We start from the raw sequence: 25,257 nt of genomic DNA on the forward strand, positions 1-25,257 counted from the left end.
CAGGTGGAGGATGGGACTCCGTTGCGGAGGTGGCGTGTGTCTGTAGAGGTAGAGGCCCCTCCATCAGTCGTGCTGAACCGCCTACTACGAGAGCGCCACCTGTGGGACAGTGACCTGCTGCAGTGGAAGATTCTGGAAACACTGGACAAGCAGACAGAGGTGTACCAGTACGCACTCAACAGCATGGCTCCTCACCCCAGCAGGGACTTTGTGGTTCTCAGGTCAGTTCAGTGGACACCATCCAATGAGAATAATAAATCTGTGTGTGCGTGTGTGTGTGTGTGACTGTTAGATCTGCATTACTCCTTGTCCCCTTTCCTCCGAAGCACAGCTCTGAGGGGCCTCTTCAACTTGTCACCCTTGGACTTGTTTATTGTCTGTTTGTACTGCAAACTTGTTTACTGCATTGCTGTTTATATGAGGCATTTACTGTATGTGCCATTTGGATAATGTGCTCCCAAAACACTGTAACAAATGCAGGGGGGAAAATCACCATGTTGATAACCTTAGAGGCTACATATTCTAACAACATCATATACCTTAATAAGGCTAATAGTCAAGGGACAAGTGACAGCAAGGCTGTTCTTTTATCAACATATAAATGACCTTTTCTTTCAGTAGCAGTCATCCCTTCACATTTTAAACTTGTTTCTAACCTCAAGTGTTCAGGATCTCTGCAGAGGTCATTCACACAGTCTCGCACACATCTGTTTTTGTTTCAAGGTAGCATCTGCAGATCAGTTAGCGGGGGGAAATTGGGTTTAGACATTAGGGCAGCCATGAATGATGCTTGCTTCTTGAAATCTAATTCGAGGCTAGCTCTTGGCAGGCTGTGTGTGAGCACGAGTGTGAGTAGTGAGGTTTCCTTGGATGACCTCTTGTTAAGCCGGTTCATTCAGCCTGACCAGCCCTCTGTGCTGGACGTTGACACATTATATCCCTTGTGTTGTGTTTATATTTGAATTGATGGGTTTATAAAGCCTATAGGAAAACAATATCAGAATATGGACATACCATTTGTGTAGTTATATTGTTTATATTATATTATATTTATTAATGCAATACATCCCTTATACAGTACAGGTTCAATGTTGGGTTACATGTTGGGTTCTCTCTCTGTTTCAGGTCATGGAGGACTGACCTGCAAAAGGGAGTGTGTACACTTGTGTCAATCTCTGTGGATCACGAGGACAGTCCGCCCATGGGTGGGGTCCGAGGAGTGGTTCTGGAGTCACAGTACTTGCTAGAGCCATGTGGGTCAGGGAAGTCCAGACTTACTCACATCTGCAGGATTGACCTCAAGTAAGTTTGTGTACGCATGTATCTCTGTGTGCGTGTGTTTGTTTCTCACTCTCTCTCAGAGAGCATGCTATACTATATGTCAGCATTGCTGACTTTAGCTTTTTTTACCTCTTCTGCCTCTTCTACCCCCTCAAAAGATGTATGGTGTTGGTATGCTGTTTCTGCCTAGATTAATTCCAGGGTGTAAGAGAATATGTTCATGAAACATGTAACGATGACTAATGTGTGTGTGTGTGTGTGTGTGTGTGTGTGTGTGTGTGTGTGTGTGTGTGTGTGTGTGTGTGGCTGTGTGGGTGCTTGTGTGTGTGTGTTTTTTCTATGACTACAGAGGACGGTCTCCGGAATGGTATAACAAAGCCTTTGGTCATCTCTGTTCTGCTGAAGCTGCCCGCATCCGCAACTCCTTCCAGAGTCTGGACTCTGAGGGGCCAGAAACCAAGATCTGAGACCTGACGCCACTACCGGCATAGGCCAGACTGGAGACTGGGGACAGGACCTACAAAATGTAAGAGACTGAATGTCGTGGAATGGAAGACGACAAGCAAACATTGGTTCGACTTGACAAAGGTCTAACTGTCAGACTTCCTGCTGTCCCAGTTGAGTCTTAGTCTGTGTACACCATTTAGTTCTCATCTGCATAGTATGTATCACTGCCACCTGGTGGTATATGCAGGTCTTGCAACAATTATACAAAAGCATGGTTTCACATTGAATATGTGTAACAGTGAGATAAATAGTGGAATGAATGCTAAAAATAATGAAAACCACAATTGTGTCCATTCATTATGTAATCCTACTTTAGACAGAGAGATATTCTGCAATGGGATGAACCAAATTATCTGGGTTTTCTAAGTAGCATTAAAGAACATATTGCCATGTTCATTTGCGGCTCAGTTTCAACTAACGACGTGTGTGTACTTTTGTAAGAACCGGCAGTTCTAGTGCTGTGATTTTGCCTAATGCTGAGCATTTGAAGTAAACCCATTTTTGACTGCTTTATATGCACATTTCTGTGGCTTGGGAAAGCAATGACCAATAGCTTTAATAAGTTTAATATTATGTGAGTCTGTCTTGTGACACCTGTATTGCTTCTGTTGTCAATTGCAATTACAGTAATAATTTGTGTTAGATGCAATATCAGTAGAGCAGCCTTATAGTGGGATACTGATGCCATTTTCAAGACAAATGTGTTGTTGTTGTTTTTTTTTGTGTGAAAATACTGTATTGAATTGGATGTTTTGGTAGTGACAATAGAGTTCACATAAATGCATTCAATTCAGGATAAATATGCTGACAGTAACTTCCATGGGATTACCAAGAAGGCTTGTAAATTTGAGAACAAGTTAATTGTGTGAACAAGGTAATTATATACATGAGGGAGTAATGGAACAGTACCGTTACCATATGTTCATATGTCAATACATCACCACTGCCAAGAACTGAAATTTGTTGAAAGTAATCCTACATTATTATTATTATTATTATTATTATTATTATTATTATTATTATTATTCATGTTGTTTACTGTTTTGTCTCTACAATGTCTAGGACATTTAACCATTTCACTGCTTCTGGGAAGCATTTACATTATATTAATTTCTTCCACAGTGATATATAGATAAATATGAGTCTGTAAGCCCCATGTATGTAGAAGTCTGTGTCTAGATACCTGTTGCCATTTTTGTATAAATGTTGTAAATATGCCATGCTTACTGACAGATTCAACTGCTTCTTTGCCCATTATGGCTGCGTGTTGACGTTGATACATTTTTGAATGGTGTTGTATGTATAAATCTCCAGTACCAAACTATAGGCTGGTGCTGTCTGCTGTGGTGCCATGATGATGTTTGATCCAGGGGTTTTGACAGGGAGCCTAAGACCTACAGGTAAGGTGCTAAAGGCTCCAGACATTATGTGATGAGCGGAACAACAGGGTGTCTGATCATAACAGTTTATAGGAGGGAGGGGGAGAAGAATCTCTTACTTGATTAAACTGTCAGAAACTCTTCCACCTCTGGTCTGTGTCCTTCCCTTTGAGCTCCACACCTCCACCGTTCCCACAATGCTTTTCTTCCAACACTAGATGTCAGTGAGGAAACACAGAAGTGGTGTTAGTCGCAGAGTTGTGGGGGTTGTCTATGCCATCTGGCAACTGTGCTTTTGTGAAGAAAGCAAAAGAATCAATGAGCTACCAGAGAATTTAAATGCTCTTGAAAACAATACAATACCTTGTCCAATACCTCTATTGTAAGTCTAATGCTTCAACAGAACAAATGATCAATATTAATTTCCAATGGTACATCTAAATCAGAAGAGTCCTGCACTAAAGCGGACACTCTCTCCTGGCAGTTCATCTTTATTTACAAACTGACAGCTGGGTTGTGTCCTCCACTCGGGACTCTTGGTGACGTGATGTCCATAGTAAAGCAGCCAGGGCCAAATGTGTGACACATTTACACAATCACACCATGTTCCCTTCCCTCTGGTCTAACTGAAGGTTCTTTGTATTGGCTTTTCTTTTAGCCTGGAAAGACCTTCTGATCTGTACTGCCAGCTATGGATTGAAACCTACTCTTGGTGAAGAAGGCCATTGGGGGTGTCACTAAAATAGGATATTGTTAAAATAGGATATTAGTTCACCACACATAAAAATATTATTTGAACGTATGATTTCAAATTTAGTGTTGCTGCTGTTGCCACTGATACCATATTCTTTGGGTTACTTTGTCTCATCCTAACCCATGTTGTCGCAGCAGTTTTTGGAAGTAAGATGGCGTTACACTGCCCTCTGTCAGAAGCCTAATGTACTGCATTGTGCAGTTTTGGACCATCACTTAAAAACACATCATAATAGTTTTAAAGGGTTAATAATGAGGAAATATTGAATATACTTCAATATAACATCAGAATCTAAGGTCAAACCAAGACTAATATCTTTCCTGTTCCTTCATATACAAAAGAGACTTTGAGAATTGAGAGGAAAGCAATAGGTGGATGAAAAACAGGAAAGCTGACTGATTGGAGCCAACTGGTTTTAAGCTCAGCAACAACACGTCCCTTAGATTCTCTGCACAGATTATACTGATGGCCACAACATTCAATCAGGCATTCATCCATTATTTTCATTCATTCATCATATTCCATCATGCCTTAATGAATAATAAACAGTTAAACTGTATGACAGTGGAGGCAAATTCATCAGGCGAATTACAAATGTGCATGACACAAGACGCATGCATGCTGAACATGCAGGCTGCTATTGGGTGCATCTTTGAGTAGCAGCTATATAACACTCAGTGTTCAAATGAACCTTAATGTAAGTTAGTGTCTCCCACAGTGCATGGTTTGAGTAGGTTATGAGTTCAGGCAGACACACTTTGAAGACAGAGGTGCATAAATTCTTACAAAGACAGATATGTATTAAAGAGCTGTGTGTTCATCTAATGTAGGTATTGTTTGTTGTTTTCACTTAAAGACTGAAAATATATCCCCCACACCACTGAGATGGAAAAGATTTCTTTTAGTATAAAATTCTGCCTCCGAGTAAGACCTAAATAAAAAGGTCATTAATAAATAAAAGACGAACTGGGTGAATTATTGATCGGGATGTGGCCGTGTGTATGTGTGTGTGTGTGTGTGTATGTGTCTGTGTGTCTTTGTCTGTGTATGAGTGTCTGTGTGTGTGATGGAGGGGGGTGAACTGGGGTGTCTCTGTGTGTGTCTGTCTGTCTGTGAGCTAGAATCACTAATGAGGAGGTCAGCCTACTTGCCACATCTTCCACTGCTAGCGCAACAACCCCCCACTACCACCTTCCCAGGTGTGAGTTCATTGGGTTTAGAGGGAGCCTCTGACAATGTGGCATGTATATATGTCTATGCTAGCCTATGGTCATGGCTAGTGTGACGTCGGGAAGCATTCAAAGTCACTTCCGTGTCCATTAGTATTTTTAGGACCCTTTCAACAAGAAAAACAAAAATTTTGGACCTTCTATTTTGTTCCCAATCTACTTCCACTTCATTAAGATAACATATGGAATGTTAAAACGGAAGCCTTGTGGGAACATCTATGATGCTGATAATGGAACTCTCTTGAAACGGTCAATATGTTTGTCATGAAAATCTACAGACAGTGAAAAGAGGAAACTGACTGGCAGAGGGGAAAAACAATAGTGAAAGGATGGAGGCGCAGGCAGTGTCATACAGAGTGTGTGAGAGAGAGAGATACAGAAAGAAAGAGATGAAGAAAGAGAGATGAAAGAAAGAGATGCAGTTGCCTTGACTACGGTCAATCTATTCTCTTTCCTCCTGCTCTTCATCCTCCCATCCTGTTGACCTGCCTTTATCTATGTTTAGATTCCTACAATGGGATCAGCTGTGTGGCTTGGGCTCTGTACACTAGACAGAGGACTGAGGGCCTTTTATTTCTGTCTAAAGGACAGATAGAAACACTCGAATTAATTTGCTTCATCTCAGTTCACTTCTAAAAGGACCCTGAAATGTCAGCAGTCAACACATTTCTACTTAGACGATAGCGTAGTCTAAGTGTTGAGCACTAAAGGCAGACGCAGCCATGTTTGCCCCTGTAGTAAGAGGACTGTCAGTTTGTCGGCTTTGTCTCTTTGCCCAGACTGTGGGGGCTGGCTGTGTAAATGGGCTCTGCTGGACCGTACCGCAGTGACTCAGACTTCTCTCGTGTGCTCAGAGTGACGAGTCCGGAAACACTCGCCGGTGTGATTGCTCACCCTGTTCTGGCTGTACGTCCCTCAGGGAAAGCGACTGCTGTTTTCCTCTGCGGATGTGCCTATACTACAATCCAGTTATAAGCCTATCTCTGAAATTCTGTGTATGTGTGTGTGTGTGTGTGTGTGTGTGTGTGTGTGTGTGTGTGTAAATTACCAAAATGATCATGTGTGCATGATGTGTATGGGGAGGAAGAGAGAGAGAGAGAGAGAGAGAGAGAGCAGATATTAAAGGATACCAATAATATCATGTGTGCTGTTTGCTAAATGTGTCATTGTATTGTGGTGTCTTGGGCCTAATTCAATAAAACACCAATGAAGGAAGGTGCCTGGTTGATAACCCCAGTGAAATGCTACTGCAGGATGTTCTGTTGATGTTTTCTGCCCACAAAGGTTGCTTTTCTAGAAATGTTGTTTTCAAGGGTATACTGTATGCTTGGTAGTTGATAAGACACTGTGTAAAATCCCCTACCTATATCAGTAGGAATTTAACATCTCTCCTGTGTATAACTGAAATTGTGTGCATATGTGTGAAGCTACCACTTCCCTGGTAAGGAAGGGTACAATGATCTATTGCTCTCCACAGTCTCACTGACACTGACTAACTTCTAAAGCACCCGGAGACAGACAGGAGCACAGTGATGGCCACTCCATTTTCACTCACCCTCCGCAAAAGAACACAGTAATTTCCTCTACTGCTGCTCACTCGATTTTGTGGGGTTTTCCACCGGAGCAAACCTGAAGGCAATTGTGGCTGTCCAGAGAGGAATACTCGGCTCTCTTCCGCTGGCCTCTTGAAAGGCAATAGCCTATTGGAGTCTTTTGTGCATCAGCTTGCCCTGCTTTTATGCATAAAATGCACCATGGAAACCAAATGTAGACATTTTCTGGTCTGCAGAAGTGTGAATTTGACCTCATCAGAGTACCTGTAGTAGACATCCCCCAACACAGATGTGTCCTTTCACTGAAACACATTGTGTCTGTGTGTGTGTGTGTGTGTGTGTGTTTTGTGTCTTTACGTACATTATGGCTTACCCAGGGGATAAATATGACCTGGGGTAACTAGAAAACAGATGTCCAACCATACTAAGTCAACCGACTCAAACCTGCATGTGTGTTTATTTGAGAAAATAAGCACAAAGACAAAGACACACACATGTATACATCCACGCACCACAATGGAAGAATTCCCATGGGTGCTTTCTGCAATAGTCACGGGTGATCAAATGAATACAAAGCAGTGGGCAGGGAGGTTGATTAAGCAAGCTTAGAGGATTGCATACCTCCCAAGCTTACGGCCATGTGTCACCATAACATCTTAATTCACCCTTGGATCAACGGCATTGGGTCTGTCTCATAAAGAGAAAAAGAAGCAATTCAATGACTGCAACTAGACAATCAAACTATCCTTTAGAATGTTTTGTGATTCCCTTTTCACTCAAGAATTCTGTAAAATGGTCAAACTACTGTCTGATAATAGACTGTAAGTCTGTAACTTGGCATCAGGGTTTACCTTTTCTGTCGCACACAGCATGCAAGGACCCCTAATGGCATGTCAGCCAATGGAATAGGCTACCATGAGTTTCCCTTAACGTATCAATGGGAATGGGTCAAGCACAAGCCTGTCACTCAAGCCCATTCACAGTCAAAGACTTGTGGTGGAGATAGGGAGGAAGTATGCTGCTGAGCACTCCAAAGCTATTATTAAAGAACAACACTCCATATCTTCAACTGGACCTTGCGGCTGTGTTTGAATGACTACTTGAGTCTTTTTTAGTTGAGAATGACAGTGTGTTTATGGGAAAGCTCATTTTCCATATCCATCAAAATGATAAGAAAGTTGTCCTATCTGTCTCTGCCCCAACCTCTCCTTCTCTTTCACTCATTCCAGTCACCTCTCTCTCTCTCTCTCTCTCCCTCTCTCTCTCTCTCTCTGGAGATTGTGTGCGAGTGTGTTCACTTAGGAGGTATAGTGGCTTAAGTGAGCCCCACACATGCCGAGTCAGCCTTTTGGCTGTCACTGTGAAAGCTGGACTGGAGAGGGCAGGACATCACATCTGCAGTCCCTCTCTCTCTCCCTCTCTCTCTCTCTCTCTCTCTCTCTCTCTCTCCCTCTCTCTCTCGCTCTCCCTCTTTTCTGCCAGCATATTCACAGCAGGGGCCACTTGCTCAGCAGTCACCCATCCCCCGCACCTCCTCCGTTTCCCCTCCCCCTATCCCCCTCTTTCCAAAGGACATGCCCCCCCTCCTGGCCTCTTGAACACACTCTTTCATGTGTATATGGAAACATAGCAATAGAAACATAGCAATCAAGAAACACCACCAAACCCTAATTCACAAATACCTAAACATAACATTTTGGTAATTGTGAAGTAAATCGCTGGAAGCTGGTTGTGAAACTATTATGAACATCCCTGATTACTGATAACTAATGTAACACCAGCAAATTCCCGGACTGTATATCTTGTTTGGAGTAATAATGGGGCTAGAGAGGAGATATGGTGGCGTGGAGAGAATATGGCCATTGGGTGACTCACCAGCAAGTAACAGAGATATGATAATTACTGGGATGAATCATGAAATTGCAGGTCACAGGAAGTCATTAGCTGATAGAGCCCAGAGAAATAAATGCCTAACAAAGCAATGGAAGCTGATAGAGACAATATGCTGTTAATGTCTAGGCACTGTCTGTATGTAGGTCCTCCAAATGTAAAATAAAGTCAAAAAGAAAAACTGAATAAGTCAACAGTGAATACATAAACTGTGGTGCATGAAAGAAGAGCCTCAGTCACATAGAGGGCTTTAGCTTTTAACTGTCTGGTATAAACAGAAAAACCACACCCTGTCACTTCACACCCGTAGTGATTTTCTCAGTATGAAATGCCAGGGCAGAAGTCAATAAGTCAATGGTGGAAATTACCAGTGTGAAAGATAGAATCTTAGATAGATTTGTGTGAACCTTCAGAATAGGACAAAGCCATGAAAGTTGCAAAATGTGATAAAATGCATAGGACACATCATAAATGTAGTATACCATCATTGTCATATACTGTACATCATAGGCCTATACACCAGGCCTATTAACTCAGTTGGGTCGGTTCCATAATGCTGAATGTCTTGGTAAGTAAGGGGTTAATATGAGGTAATGTATTTGCATTGCTTGGTTTAAGATTAAGAGGCCTGATAGACATGGACATGTGGGATAGTATACCCTGCACGGTATACTATACTATTCTATACTAAGCTATTCATTTGCCCACCATATGTTGAACTGGATTTGAGCATCTCAGGCCTATGTGAGAGCCTCACCATTCAGAGACTGAACATACAGCTTATTCTGCAATCAGAGTGATGTTTATTTCTGGACCAGCAGAAAGAGTGTAGAGTGTGGTGAAATAGGGCTTTGCTAAAAGCTTTCCGTGGTTAGCCTTATACGCCAATAGCTGTATGCGAGGATGCATTTGGACCGTCTAATGTCTTAAAGCAACACCAAAGCACTTTTCCTGTCGCATGCACGCTATTTGTTTATCCAGCACTGGCTTTGGAAATAACGAGGTCTACAGACAAGGTAGAGTAGGTTGCATGATTTTATGAAAGTATGATGTATTGCGACATCAGAAGCAAGTCAAATTTGTAGTTTCTTATGTCTCATTCCATCGAACTACAGATCCGCTACCTGATCTGGCAAACTTGCATAGTGCGGTTATAGCCGATAGAGGGTCGCGAAGAGAATGCAGAAGTGCCGTTCACCCTGTTACGAGTTGATGAACCACTGAAACGATTTTGGAAACAATATTTTAAGGTACAAAAAGCTCTTTGGTGTTGCTTTCATTTTCAATACGGACACAAGAATGATGTACCATTTCAGTGGTGTTCTGCTCAGTATATCACTCACTGAATTCAGTCACACAATGCAGGCCTGGCGTATTGACAAATTCAGCTAAACAGCCCCTCACACTGGGTCATCAACTTTACATTGATCAATCTACTGTTTGATATTGTAAACTAAATGTATATACCTACATTACATACTTTATTTTAGACAAAAATAAGGCATCCATAAATGTTGTCAAATAGTAGCCTACTGATTCCATGACATTCCATCCAGTAAAAAAAAGCACGTGTTCACAGCGTTTATCGCTCAATTGAAATTTAACCAACGCCTCAACACGCAGGCGTGGTGAACACAACCGCAGACAGGGGGCGTCAACATGGCGCCCTGAGAACGACAACACTAGCTCAAGACTGCACCGCACACTGGTTGACATCAGGAGAGGAGAGGAGAGGAGATAGCAAGAGGGTACCATTTCTTCAAGCACAGAGAGAGATTCCTGCCTGTTTGCTGTATGCATCATTTTATATCAGCAGGGAAATAGGGAGGACTTAAAATTAAACACGGATTAACCCTATTTTATCATATTTAAAAGTTTATATTTCCCTCTGTTTGATGCTTTTGTACGAACACTGGTGATACAAAGCAGGTGAGACCGAGGCGGCCGCTCCTTGAGGATTCGGGTGGAAATGTCGAGCGAGAAGCCGGTTTCAGCACCGGGTTCCGGCTCGCTCTCGGACCGAGAAGCTCCCCCGGGTCCTGGGCAGCAAGTCGTTACAGGTTCTGCTTCAGGGGAGATAATGGTGTCTGGATCCGGCTCCATGGTTCTCCCCGCCGGGGTGATCAACCCCTCGGTTCCGATCCGGAATATCAAGATGAAATTCGCCGTCCTTATTGGTCTAATACAGGTCGGAGAGGTTAGCAACAGAGACATCGTCGAAACAGTCCTAAATCTGGTAAGAGCGATGAAAAGTCAACACATTGTTAGGCTACCAATATTGGGCTACACTGTAGCGCCAAAGCGGAGATCCATAGGCTGTATAGCCTTCTCTGCTTTATTTCATTTGCAGCACACGCTAGCTACACGAAATTATGTCATGTTGTTTGTGTAGCCTAATGGAAGAAAATGGGATAAAAGATGAATACATGAATAAATCAGTTTTGTCCATAGCCCCTTGACTTTAAAGCAGACGTGTCCATTCAATTGAGTTAATGGGCGCTTCTTTTGTTGACAATACGACCTGGACTGGTAGTATCTAAAGACCATTTATTGAAAAACAGTAAACTATAGCCTTAAAGCCCTGAACATTTATAATTTATTTCATTTCGTTTGAAAAACAAATGGTTTAACAGCATCTCGAGTTGGCCAATGGACAAATTATGCGATACAGATCGGGATAGCGTTAAATTATTACACCACCGGCCTGTCACAGTGACTCGCCTTTGAACATCTCATCTCTGCAGTGTATTAATGTTTTGTTTGTCCCAAAATAGTCAGAGAAACTCTTAGCACAATGAGTTATAGATACGGAATGCTTGTTTATTGTGCTATAACAGGGGGCCTAGTCGAATGCATGGTGCATTTCAGACAGACCGTGTGCTAGGTGATCTGTGCATCACGCTGTTGTAGCAGAGGCTTTTCATTGCCAGGCATCACTAGGACAAGCGATAGGCTATATGAACCTCTGAACGATTGGGCCTACCGTTAGTTGTACGTTCGCGCAATTATGGCACCTGTTCTTTGTGGTGGAGCCATACGTCATTATTGTAGGCTAGCGGATATAGGTGGTTAAAGTTGTGGGCTATGGCTCATTGCGGCGTTTCCAGATATAGGCCGCAGATAGTCTGGTGGATAGAGGTGGATTAAGACTGTTTTTTTCCACGAATGTTAACTCTTGTTACGAAACAGCTCAGAAAACGTATTAACACAGATTCAGTAACCTAATGCGCTCGGTAGAGGGTGGGAGGGACTTTCCTATCGCACGTTGAAAAGCAGTCTGGACGTAGTTCTCCGTAAAACTGGCCATTATTTACTGGGGCAATAATGCTGATATCACTGGCCTAGATTGTAGCGCTTCATTATCCAGTATTAACCAGAAGAAGCGTGGGCCTAGCTTATGTTTTCATTGCCGAACAAATTGCGATATCTTTTACTTTAATTGCAATGTCGGTGGCTGTCGTCTTAAAGTGGAGGCTCGCTGTTTCATCTTAGAGAGATTACATTTAGTCTCGGAGAGAACATCCATCTGCAAATGATGGACAGAATGGACACTCACTCCTCCGAGGTTGTTGTTGCAGCAGCCTCCCGCTGACTGCTGAATGCGCACGATTGCAGAGTGCTGTGCCTTCTACAGCGGGGGAGCGCCGTGCATGTGAAAGCAGGTGGCAGTAGAGGGTGTGGGGGCTGCTGCAGTGGGGATGTGCTCAGAAACCACGAGCTGACACGAATAAATGAGCCCTAAAGAGAATCCTTTGGGGGGCAATGTGGCTTAGTAGGACAGATGCAAGGCCTACATGTCGGTTTTTCCATATCCACTTGGAAATACTTTCCATATTTCCTTATGGATCAGGGGTGTAGTGGTAAAATAAGAGGCGGGTAAACTATGAATTCTGTGATCATAGTAAGGTGGACTGCGCCATCGGATAAAAAAAAGGCATTCAGAACATGTTTGATAGTGGAGGTTATTGTCCAATGTTTATAACAATACCAGTGGTATTAAATGGTTCCTATAATGTTGATGAGTGTACATATTGTGAATGTGGATAATATAAATAATAAACTAAACTGTAAAGAGGTGGACAAAATTCTATTTTTTAAATTTCAGAGGCAGATAAACTGTGTTTACTTACACAGTTTACTTATGGTGTAACGGCCATAGGCCCCATTTGTTTTCAACTTTTTCTTTAGTGGCTTGCTTTACCAGCTTTTTTTCTCGGATTTTCTATCAGAAGGCCATGGTGATTTTTGTGTCTGCGTTGAGTACATCCTCGGAAATACTGAGCAGGAAGTCAGCAGTTTATGACCACCTTATTGTTGGGACCGTAACAGGTTGAGTCAAGAATGTTGTGTCTGTGCAGATGATGACAAACCCATAGCCTATTCACTGCAACTCTAGTCCCTCTTTCTCACCGAGAACTTGTCGTGGAAAACGTATGTATTATTCAAGCCAGTCTGAAACCACATCTTGTGTTGCACACCGCCCTTATTGATCGGGTGAACACCACTGAGGGCAGATGTACCGATCCGGTTAATTAATAGGCTATTCTGTAAAGCCATAGCTAGCCTGTTTTTTATATGATGGGTCCCTTGTGCTCTGATTGAACTGAAGGGCGCGCTCTTTAAAGGAAATGAACAAAAGGGAGATACATTTCTGAATAGCAGCCCCCAGATTTAGCTTGTAGTCTATGTTCATGGTGATCACATTTTAAACAGCGTTAAGGAGGCCTGCTTTCCACAAAGGATGTATGCTTTTCATACCTATTGAGGAGAAGGTTGTTATTATGGTATGGGACCCCTTTGGAATCAGTTAATACCCCTAGCTTGATGACCTTCTGGAAAAGCCCTATTCCAAAAATCATGATCAAATAATGATTGCACTAAAAGTAATGGACCTACTCTTTAAATGCCATTGTTTTATTGTTCATTGTTTTTTTTTCTTTATATCATTTTTCTTGTGGGTTGTAGGCCTTGTAGGTCTTGTCTTATTTTCTTGTAAATTTGTAAAGTGTATTGATCCCATGTTGCATAGTGATACTGCACTATGAACAGTAAATGAATTCATTGAAGAGGGTGAGGGTATACAGACAGACTGACACACATAGTTTCTGAAAATAATTCCATGGAGAGGGAGAGGCTTTGAATTACCTTATATTTACCTAAATGCACATGATCGCTAATAGCCATTGATGACCTATTGGAAAAACTAAAATCCAATATACTGCCATGGTATTAAGCATTTTCAATTAGTGTAAGGCAAGTTTAACAGACACAAACACACTTTTTGAACAAGCATAAGTGTTACCTCACTCTATAAAGTTTACTGCTACCAGGCTTGCAAGGAACCTGAGAGGGAGCTAGATATCCTCTGTTAATTGTAATTATTGGATGGATAACATCCCAGGAGTACTGCCAGGATTTGGATTGGTCCAGGTACCTGTCTGAGGAAGTTTGGTGGCCTCGCAAGTAATTCCTGATGTGGCACTCAGCAGGATGTGGAGTAGCTTAAACAATACTCTATCAGATTTTGCGTTACCACCCTCGGCACAGTATATTGATTCCTTACTGATTTGATTGTAAATCCACTGCGATTATGGTTATGGAAGTGTGGTCTGATAGTGGAAATATCTACTCACTGTTTGTGTGACACTGGCAAAGGTTGTTAAAGGCGCTCTAAGCGATGCTGGGTAACGTCAGTTATGTCACTTCTGTTGACGTTCAAACAAAACAGAAAGCTAGCTCGCTACTTCCTCCCCCTCCCTCCCGTGCAATTGAAACTCTCCTAAACGGTGAGTGATTTGCTGGAAGAGTTTATGTTTTTATGTGCAAGGTTTGCCCAAGTTGTTTTGTGGCTTTTTTTGGAGCCTGGGTGGTCCACAGAGATCGTGTTTTTTTTACAGTTTATTCAGGACACAGGCAGCTAGCAGATGGTGAGGTGATGTTTGCTGTAAGTGACAAAAAATGCTTTATCTTAAAATGTATGACATCGCTTATAGCACCTTTTTAAAGGAAGAAATATTCTGTCAATAATAAGAATGTGGGGATAGGCATTGTTTGCGTGATGGGTAGGCTTTTGCTGAAAATAAAAAAGCAGTGTTTTTTAGTCAGAAATGTTTTCACTTGGTATTTTGGTATTCGTGTTGCATGCCCAAAATATGTGATTTAAGATCTAGCTCTCTGTGTGTTTTTGTTGACGGCACAGCTCTCACACTCACACTCAGAAGCACACATGCTGTTGCAAAGGACCTGACGATCAGCACACTCCTGTCATAAGCATCATTGTTGCCGTGGAAACACACTCGGGGGATTTTTTGCCACTTTCATCTCCCCATACCAACTGTTGTCATCAGTTTCCGGCCAGCTGCGCTGATTTCAGGCGGATGGCTCTGGATGTACTGCCAGTATGGATGCATTTATTTGGCTATAAGAATTTTTAGACCGTCCTTGCATCTGTTTCTAACCAATGTCTGAGACAGTTTCTCTGCTTTGGTTATTAAAACCATTGTCAACATGACATGACGGCATGGAGCAATTCACTGACTTTGACAAGAAATGGATTTCATTAGATTTGTAGCTTTCACCTATGTTTCGTTGTTGAACAGAATGTGGTAGGGGCGGTCGTAGTGCAGTGACTAAGGAGCTGGCTTAGTATGCAGCGGTCTGAAGTCGTGGGTTCGATTCCTGGCTTCAACTGTTGTGCACTTGAGCAAGGTACATAACCCTGAGTTGACTCTGCTATTAATTGACATAAGTAAGATGCTTTGAATGAAAGTGTCAGCAAATAGATGGATAAATAAAATATAGAATAAAATGGATATAGAATGTGCATGAATGAATAATAAGAGAGCATTGCTTTTCCATAGAACTTCATAAAACCTCTCGTCCATCTTTATTTCCCTCTCGGGCAAAATATGTCTATCTGAGAGGGAACGTCTCATTATTCTCATCCGCACTCTACAGAACAACCAAGGTCATAAAACTGTGCTTTGGGTCCAGAGCCAAGATCACACTGTCAGCACATTTGTGCTTTTCAGAGTCGGGGATAGCACAGGACAGGTGAATTAAGGATCCCCCTGTTGGTCTTAAGACAGAATATTGCAGACAGTACTTACAAAGATGTGAGGGCACCAGGATAACAGAAAAAAAACAAACAAAGGAAAAAGGAAAATGGCCCAGAACAAGCAGATTAGCCTGGCTAATCAATTAATTAATCATTTCTAATCACAAGGAGCCAAACAGATGTGGCAGTTCCTAATGAAAGCAGGGCAAATGCTAATCCTCGCTACTTGCCTCAACCATCAGGAATCCAATGGACGTTAATGAAAGTACCTACTTTCCCCGGCCCCTGTCCTCTGTTCTGATGACATTGCAGGAGTGTGTGTGTGTGTGTGTGCGTGTGTGTGTGTGTGCGTGCAGAAGAGAGAAAGGACCCTCTCTGCCTGGGGCTGGGCTGTCCCGGTGTGAAAGACATGATTAATTTAGTGAGTTGGTAGTCCAAAATGGTAATGAATATTTGTGTGTGTGTGTGTGTGTGTATCTGTCCGTGTGTGTACCAGTTCAATCCCTGCTTTGTTGTCTTTTCATTGTGGACAGAAAATTATCTAATTACAGTCGTCGGCCATTTCATTAGGTAGGTGTGCCAATGACATGTGCATCTTGTTGCTGACTGAGAGCACAACATATTTCCTATGGCAATTTCACCTTGACTGGAATGATGTGTGATTGCTCATTCAAGGATGGTTATTTCACCGTGGCCAAGGAATTTGTCATGTAAACACAAGTCTGTAAACCACTCCGCAGCACTGTTGTGCTGATTGCAAATTGATTGTACCAAAAACCTCATCACGTTGGCACACTATCAAGAGATTTCTGGTCGGATCCTCCAAGGTTGCATGTCGTTTATGATGGCAAGTCATGTAATAGAGAAGCTACAACCTTTCAGAATGTCTAATGCCATCAGGAACCATAATAATTGGATGGAGAAATGATGTGTTGTTTCAACATATTTTCCATTTCCCCCCCAAACCATGCTCAAGTCTCAAGAAATGTTTTTCATGATCTACCAGAGAATACATCATCTACCATTGTATTGGGCCTAGCTTTAGAACAATAGCTTGTCATACTCCACGGCGGTTTGGCATTTCTCCAGACTTTCTATTGTTTCTTTGTTGTTTGTCAGGGTACACTGCGGGCACTGTATTTTGCTCTGGTAGTTATGCCCTCTCCTCCACATTCATTGTTGCAATGATGAATGTTCTGCGTGCAGTGACCTGTTAACTGCCCACACAAAGTGAGACCAGAGGCTATTTCACACCTTCACAGTAGCCTGCCCACGCGCAGAGCTGCTGACATCCCCGACCATCATGTCTGTAAGTGACCGAGCATTAACGCTGCCATTGCAGGCCCTCCTACATGTGTATTCTTGGCTTTTGGTACTTAGTGCGCTCCCTGTACTCAGCCTAGTGTGTGGGACAACATCGTTATGGATCATCAGTAGCTGTGGCAAGACTGGACTTGCCTTTTTGTAGAGGTTGACAACGAAGGCACAGTTTTGTGTTGTGTGAGCGTTAGCTCATGTGTTAATTCGGAGACTGAGAGATCGATGTGTGCTCTGCTCTGTGCGAAGACTTTTTTTTTTGTGTGTGTGTTGCTGGTTTAAAAATAGCCAGAGCGAATGCTACCCCGGAGAGCATTGCGCACACTTTAGCAAGTGGGCACATTTTTAGCGAGAAGTTCATTGGCTGCTGGGAGGCTGAGCGGGCTGTGCATCGGATGCTTGTGGGGCCGAGATGGAAGTCCAGTCGGCGCTCGGAGCTAGAGCCACTGACTAGCGTCCCTCAGCCACATCCAACTAAAGGAGTTTCAAGGCAGCATCCACAAACACCTGAGGGGTTTTTGTGTAGTAGATTCTAAGAGAGAGCCAGAGAGAAAACATACACACGAATGGCTGGAGAAAGTGTGAGAACACACACTGTACTCTGCACACTGTATAAGCAGTGACCAGATGTCTGTGCTGTCTGGGCAGCCATGGGTGTGCGGTGGCCGTGTCTTTTGTGAGCGAGCTCTGCCCTTTCACCGTGTCTTATCTGGGCTAATGAGGGGTGTCTGTGCGCCTAATCTGCCCCTGCCAATTTAAAGCTGCTGGAGGAGAGATAAGATGCTTTTCTGCGGAGGGGAATCAAGCTCCTTGTAACCCTGTAGTCCGCAGTGTAACTCCTGAGAGGAGCAATCCCAATCTCTTCACTGGATGGGCGCCAAGATTTGGGGCATTGCAGCAGTTTAGCGAAAGATGATTTTGTTTTGTCTCCTGTTTTTGTAGTGTATTGAGTGGTATGAGCTGATCAATTCAGATTTGAATAAGCCCCTTCACAACGCTTGATAATTGATTATGCACCTCCCATCAGCTTGGCCTGCATTAGCTGTTTTTTGTGCAGTTAAGTGTGTCGGATGGGAAGGGGGATCTCTGCCCACTTACCTTTAGCCCATCACCGGCGAGGAGGGCCAATTAAAGTCACGCCATGCCACCCTACCTCTTGTTACCCTCATTATTTATTTCCTATTGCACAAACGGTTGACGGCAGGGGAAGGGAAGCGAGGCTCCTTGCTCCAAGGTCAAAATGGAAGCTGTTATTTAATATGCTGCTACGGGACACGGGACGGCGCTTGCTCGCTGGGGATTTTGTGTCGAACGCTGGCGTGCCTTCCGAGGCGATGTTTGGGTTGAGTGATGGGTGGGATGTGTGATAAGTTGGAGAGGGATAAGAAGGAAAAAATGAAAATGAAAAAAGGGGGCTGAGAGAGAGGGAGAGAGAGAGAGAGAGAGAGAGAGAGAGAGAGAGAGAGAGAGAGAGAGAGAGAGAGAGAGAGAGAGAGAGAGAGAGAAGAGCAGAGAGAGAGAGAGAGAGAGAGAGAGAGAGAGAGAGAGAGAGAGAGAGAGAGAGAGAGAGAGAGAGCTCAAAAGGCATTTCTTATATGAGGACATTCAAGGGGGTATTAAATTTGATTGGTCAAGATTATTGGCAGGGCAAATGAAGGACACTGGTCTTAATTCCTTACTAGTAGCCTTGCTGGCAGTCTCGGGGATCCTCACAAGGTCTGAACAGACAAAGCCTCATCGGAATGAAAAAGAATTTGAATAGATTGGGAAGAAATTCCAGTTTCCAAATTCCAATTATAGAAATACTGGACGTATTGTAGGTAAAGCAGTGACTAAAAGGTTCTGCATTTCACAACTGTAGGCCTACATCTTGTCTTAGAAATATCATTGTAATAGTAAACATTGTCTACTATATGGGTATATCCGTGTATATTCTTTGCACAGTTTATTCCGAGTTTACTTGGTGTTGCTACTAGATCTAACACACATGAAGCAATGTATTACAAATGGAAAGAACAAAACCCATAATCACCAAATATAACAGGCTATGGACAATCTGATTCCACTAGACTTTTTTCACCCTAAGAATTAGAAGGTGGAATTTGGATAAGGAATTCTTTGAGATAGAGGGCTCCCCGTTGTGAGTTGTCATTTGCTCTCATTCTTCTTTATCCTTGCTTTAACACATTCATCCGACTCCTTTTCCATGCGCTTAAAGGCCCTATGGCAAGTTCATCTGGTGCCCAGTAGGCCTGCTCTGTGGGAACAGAGATTAGGTCATTGTGTGGAGTAATTGAGGCCTTTGGAGTGCTTTGGGAGGATTGTTGTTGGGCCTGGCCGCACCGATGCACATTGAGTTTGGCTAACTTTGCTCTGATGCTTCGCCTCAACAAAAGCAAACCAAGTGCCATGGTCTGTTGTCAAATGTGAACTGAACACGGGCCTATTCAGTCAAAAGTGTTGCTGCCCATAAAGTTAATGGGAGGTTTCAGACAGAAAAAAAGAGATTTGAAAGACAACGGATTTCTTCAAAAGTGATTCAAACTGGAGAGAACTGACCAAGAAAAGGGAGACATGAGCAACAGTGACTGGATTAGAAGCAGAGTGTACAAGGCACCAAAAAGATGCAGTTTTTAACAGATGTGTTCTCTGAAGAAATGGAGTGCGAAGTGTGTGTGTGTGTGTGTGTGTGTGTGTGTATGTGTGTGTGTGTGTGCAGGTGCAGGCATGAGGTTAGATAACAGAGAGACAGAAATAGAGGCCCCTAGCTGTGACACCCTGCTATGTCCTCTTCAGCACTCTCTCTGCAACAGCTGTGCAAAGATAGCCCTCTGGGTCCGAGTGAAATGTTTTGGAGATTTTGATACAAGTTTACTAGTGTCTGATGCTGTTCAGCCACCCTCACCTCTCTCTCTCACTCTCTCTCTCTCTCTCTCTCTCTCTCTCTCTCTCTCGCTCTCTCTCTGCGCAGCCTGTGCTGTTCTAGCACCAGCTCTGAGTCAGTCACATCGACATCCAGACACACACAGACACACATGCAAACATACCAAACAGCCCAGGGCTCACAGGCCTCCTTCTCAAGCCCATCCTGCTCAAACCAGTGTGACTCAAGGAGTCATGGAGGATATGTGCATGTGTAAAACTACTCAACACACACGCACACACGCACGCGCACACACACACACACACACACACACACACATTCAGCTCTTCTTCCTTTCCACTGAGCGGGTGATGTCGACATAGACATGCACACACACACACACTCACTCCACCACCTCCTCTTCCATCCTTCCTCCATCCAGCACCCACTGCCTTTGTACTTGGCAGGAGTCATTTGAAATTCATGTTGCCCTACTTTTTCAGTGACTCTTGCCTTACGGCAGACATTAAAAGTGTGTTGTGTCTTGTGGTTGTCAGATGGTAGGAAGAGATGCAATGTGATTATTCCTTAAACACACATGCTGCAAGTTTTCTGCCACCCACCCCCCCCACCCCCAAACCTTCACCTCCCCTCTCCCAAATATTCGGTGTTTATCAAAGACTCAGCTATTTGAATACCTTGTCATCGTTTGATGCTTACTTTTCTCCATAGATGCTGACGTACGGCATATGAGCGTAGCAGGAGAATGCAAAGAAAGCACAAAGACAGAAATCATGACAACACAGGCTTCTCAGAGTCACCTTCCAAACTTGAGTTATTTTGATCAGACGTGTTTGTTTTGGACGAACAGGACAGTAAAAAGTGATATGCTGCTGGTTTTTGGATGCCCGTGTGGATGAGGGTAGAAATGACAATGGGACCTCGTATCCTATAGCACTGCCACTTAACTGCAATACGCTTTTCCTGTTATGTTGAACTGTGGGAAGTGGAGTTCCAGAGGCTGGAACATCAAAAGCCCTCTTCATGAGTGCCCCTTTGGTGCGATGCCGCGCAAGTCGAGTCAGCTACTGGCCGGCACACATGTAGCCGAGAACATTCTAGAAAGCGAGCCTACTAAGTGCCTCGATGAGAGCCAACCCTCTGCAGAAGACGAGGGCACAAACAGCTCAAGCGGGTTTACTCTGCTGCAATAGCAGCAGCAGCAGCAGCAGCAACAACAATAGCAGCAGCAGCAGCAACAACAATAGCAGCAGCAGCAATAGCAATAGCAGCAGCTACAGCGGCACCAAAACAACAACAATGCCATTCCAACTGGGGAGGGGGAGAGTAAGCAGGTCGTGGGTTGGAAGGGGGAGATAAGCTGGAAAGCTACTGGCGGAGACAAGAGGATTTGAGTAGGCTTTGTTGGGGCGGAATGCTGATCTTTGACTCACTGTCACAACACACCAGCGTGAAAAAAATCAATGCATTTCATATTTTCCTCCCGAATGCTTGTACAAGCGATTACACCCCCATTAAACTTTATTTCATTCCAAGCACATGAGTAGATTATAGAAATGGAGAATTGAGAAGGGGAAAGGAAGGGGTTCTGGACGAAGCATTTCAGAGAAAAACGAAGACACAGGCAGAGCATCAAGTGAGAAAACACACACAGGCCTGAGATGGAGGTGATGGTGAGGAAGACCTTGAGTGAGATGAATGGAAGGATCCTCCATGATCCTCAAATTCAACTCATGTGGAGATAAAGGCAGACACCGACTAATGGGTTGCCATTGCATTGTCAAGAGTATGTCGCTGTTGTGAAGCAAGGTTGGCAGTAGGAATAGAGGGGGGATGGTGTTTGCCTCAGTCGGGCCAATTGTAGATGGAGAAAGTGGCCTATGGTCTTAAAGGCACACTATGCAGGCTTTTTAGCTTAATATGCAAGTTTTTTAGCTTAATTTACCTTCATTTAACAGCTTCAGAGTCATTGGAATGGTTATATAACTTTTTTGGGGTTGAATAGTGGCCGTGTCTCTTCCTCCTAGCACCTGTGAGCGGAAAAACCACCCTTGCAACTGTGGGCCAGCGGGCCGACAGCCTCAGTGTCAGGAAGTATAACGAGTGTAACGAATTGCTTTACTGCATTCAAATACACATACACGCCAGGCACCGGCTAGAAAAAGGTAGCGATGGAGTTTCTCAGACATTCGTCATGACAGAGCCAGCGAAAAAGAAGCAAAAACCGAGAAAACAGTAAGGAAACTGCCAATACTGCATAGTTTACCTTTAACACTGGCTTAATGTATTTAGTGCACTCATTATTAGAAAAATGACATTGCACGCTTTTGTCTTATGCTGGACCATTATTTGAATGTCAAATGACAACAGCTTGCCATAGTTAGCTGTTAGCGATATTGTAACAAATGCCGCTGTGCGTCTGTGTACTACACTGGCTTGTCTACACACACACACACACACACACACACAGTGTGCCAGTCTCAATGGGTCTCAGGCAATGCACCCACTCAACTGGTCGTCTCGTGTTTCCTGCCCATTCTGGCAATCACTCTTTCCCCTATTCAGCTGCGCTGGCCTCATGTCGGTGGTTGCTGTGTTCCACAAGCTGCCCGAGGTGCATTTAAGCAGCATTAGAGGTGAGGGCATGAGGAAAAAGGCATCCGGTGAAACACAGCACACATTTCTCTCTCTCTCTCTCGCTCTCTCTCTCTCTCTCTCTCTCTCTCTCTCTCTCTCTCGCTCTCTCTCTCTCTCTCACTTCATGGCCAGACCCCAGGGCTTCCTGGGCCTCCTCCTCCTCCGCCTCTGGTTAATTCATAAGTGAAGAGGTGCTGCTTTGGGATACCGTTAAGGCAAAGTGGAGGCAGGCAGGCAGGCAGCCTCTTGGTTGCATTCACATTTGCAGTCAACATTCTGGACACTTTTTGCCTCAGGCTGTCCCCTCCTCCTGGTTCTTGTCAAATAGGCATGTGCTGAGGAAAAAACAAAATGACCCCCACACCCTTTTCCTCCCATGAAGAACATCCTCACTCTTGTCCAGGCAGCCAGCCTGAGATTTCCTCTGGCAGCCTCGGCTTTGGCTGATAGGGAGGTTCTGTTGATGGAGAGACAACAGGGTGGAGGGGTGTGTTTTTGTCGGTGTGCTTTTTAGTGGATAAATATGTTTCCCTGCAGTAGTCATGATACCCCCCACACACACACACACACACACACACACACACACACTATACATTTTTGAGTGTTGAGATCTTCATCATCCCCCCATGTGTGTAAAATTGAATTTCTCATAAAAGTGATTTGTCGGAGCACAGCTCCTGAACAACCTGTGCCTCAGAATTCTATTTACACGATTAGCCATATCACTAAAAGGACAGATGGATGGATGTTGTTCTCCCTTTGTGCCGACTCCTTGCGCCTCCATTTGAAAATCAAACATCACGGGTACCCCTGCGCTTTTTGTGTGGAAGTGCTTTTCTTCAGCTGTATCTTAACCATTTGACTTTTCCACAACATATACAATGCTGTCACAAATTACTACGCCAGGAAAAAAAAAAAAAAATGTTTTTCTAGATTGTGGACAGCTTTATGGAAATGGCTTAGATAGAAACCACATTTGAGCAATAGACAATGAGCTTATTTTATTGCAGGCCATTAAGTATGAAAGCAAATATGGACACGCCCCTTTAAATAGCTACTAGAGACAGATTCTATATGTGGCTGTAGGATTTTAGGTACACAATCATATTCTTGTGTGCATGCAGGTAGTCATAATTGAACTGGTTTGTAGTGATTGTCCTCATTGTTAGTCAAATGCCCCCCTGCTCCAGTTGTGATTTTTTTTAATGGAAATGTTCCACATTGGACCAGCAGGCCCAACACTGTCATCATGGTGGTTTTGCCTGTTTTTTTTTTCTTTTTCTTTCATCGTGGGCCAGTATTTTGCTAGTCATTTCTGATTATCCTCCTCTTTCTCCTTCTGTATGGTAATTGACAGGATTTGGCTGTATGTAAGGATGCTGCAGTAAGTAAGAGGGGGGATGTGCGTTTCTTCCACCGGCCCACTCATTCTCTCTCTCTCTCTCTCTCTCTCTCTCTCTCTGCCGCCCACTCTTACCAGCCCTCGTTTGGCCCGAGCTGATGCAGTCTATGGCTCGAATGCTAATGGACTGGCTAATGTCCCAGCGCAATGTTGAGGCGTGCCTGAGTGTTGTGCTCGCGCTGAAAGGAGGGTTTTCCGATGGAGGGGGGGAAATTATTGGTTTAAAGAGCTTCGAGGAGCTGATCAGAGTGGAAGCACACCATCTCTCTCTGTAGGGTTAGGACTCTTTTGCTAAAATAGGAAAAATAATTAATTGTCTGAGTAATCAGAGACATTGGAACTTGATTTTGACTGATTTGAAATTTTCATATATTACTTGTACCTTTCAGGTCCCTGAAAGCCCAAGCATTTGAACTAAAAAAAACATCTATAATTGTGTGCAAACAGATATTTTTAACCTTCCACAAGCAGATGGCACAGTAATTTGAACAGACAGATGGCAAGAATACCTCATAGCGGTATACAAATGTATACCTAAATTGATACCTCTAATGGTATACTAATGTAGGGTTCCAAATCTAAAAAAATGTGCAATAACAAAGAAAATCCTAGTGTATAAAAATTGACAAATTACATATTTTCAGGATAGAAAGAACTGCATCCAGCAGGGAAGCACTGCCAAGGTCCTCTGCCAAGTGCCAGGAATGGGTTGCCACACCTCAGATGTGTCGCTGAAATTATTTCCTCCATTGAAAGCAAAACCAAATGAATCATCTGCAGTATTTGTAATTAAACAGATGTAGAACCTTGTTCTTGCACTCCAGTATCCAGGACAAAACTGTACCCACTATGTTATGGCAATCTACAAATCTATCCTATCGTAATGCATTATCGCTCCTAGTCATTTTTAGTTGGTTTAAAATAGCATTGGGTGATGTACTGCTACCTTTGGTCGCTTTTTCTCCCTGTTACATTGTAACAACAGGCCGGTAAAAGACAGGACCATCCAGGTTAATGGACAGCATGAGGAGCCAGCCTCTCGGAAAACAGAATTCTTGTGTTGCCTAGCAACAGCACAGGGCCATGATAGGATGGCAACTGGCCCATGCAGCTTACAGTGATGTGAAATGCATTATGGGCCATGTTTGTCCAGAGGGGCCTCCACGGTACATTCTGTATTAGTTAGGGAACACAAAATGATGATAGTTGGTGATTGTTGTGTTGAAGACATCATTGTTGTGAAACAAACAAAAGAAGGGAAATAAATGTAAATGTTTTGCGTTTTATAAGGATGTATGCAATAAAATGATACCATGTTTTGCATTAGGGCGTATAGGGCAATGCCTGTTTGACGTTGTTTGTGTTGT

At 43.4% G+C, this 25,257-nt stretch overlaps 2 protein-coding genes across 23 annotated transcripts in view; both read left to right on the forward strand.

The window, feature by feature from the left end:
• Positions 1-3,311, forward strand: part of stard13a (StAR-related lipid transfer (START) domain containing 13a) — a 34,835-nt gene extending 31,524 nt beyond the window's left edge. For all 3 annotated transcript variants that reach the window (XM_048237561.1, XM_048237562.1, XM_048237563.1), the window contains 3 exons: positions 4-221; positions 1,126-1,302; positions 1,631-3,311. In XM_048237561.1, coding sequence (XP_048093518.1) covers positions 4-221; positions 1,126-1,302; positions 1,631-1,748 — 513 coding nt within the window. In that variant the 3' untranslated portion in view covers positions 1,749-3,311. The remainder of the gene's footprint in view (positions 1-3; positions 222-1,125; positions 1,303-1,630) is intronic.
• A 7,001-nt stretch (positions 3,312-10,312) lies between these two features.
• The window catches only part of nbeaa (neurobeachin a), a 123,481-nt gene continuing 108,536 nt past the window's right edge, over positions 10,313-25,257 (forward strand). For 19 of the 20 annotated variants that reach the window (XM_048228299.1, XM_048228335.1, XM_048228327.1 and 16 more), the window contains exon 1: positions 10,313-10,829. In XM_048228299.1, coding sequence (XP_048084256.1) covers positions 10,563-10,829 — 267 coding nt within the window. In that variant the 5' untranslated portion in view covers positions 10,313-10,562. The remainder of the gene's footprint in view (positions 10,830-25,257) is intronic. The other variant, XM_048228311.1, reaches the window with a different exon arrangement.

Source organism: Alosa alosa, chromosome 2 (assembly GCF_017589495.1).
Source record: "Alosa alosa isolate M-15738 ecotype Scorff River chromosome 2, AALO_Geno_1.1, whole genome shotgun sequence".
NCBI lineage: Eukaryota > Metazoa > Chordata > Actinopteri > Clupeiformes > Clupeidae > Alosa > Alosa alosa.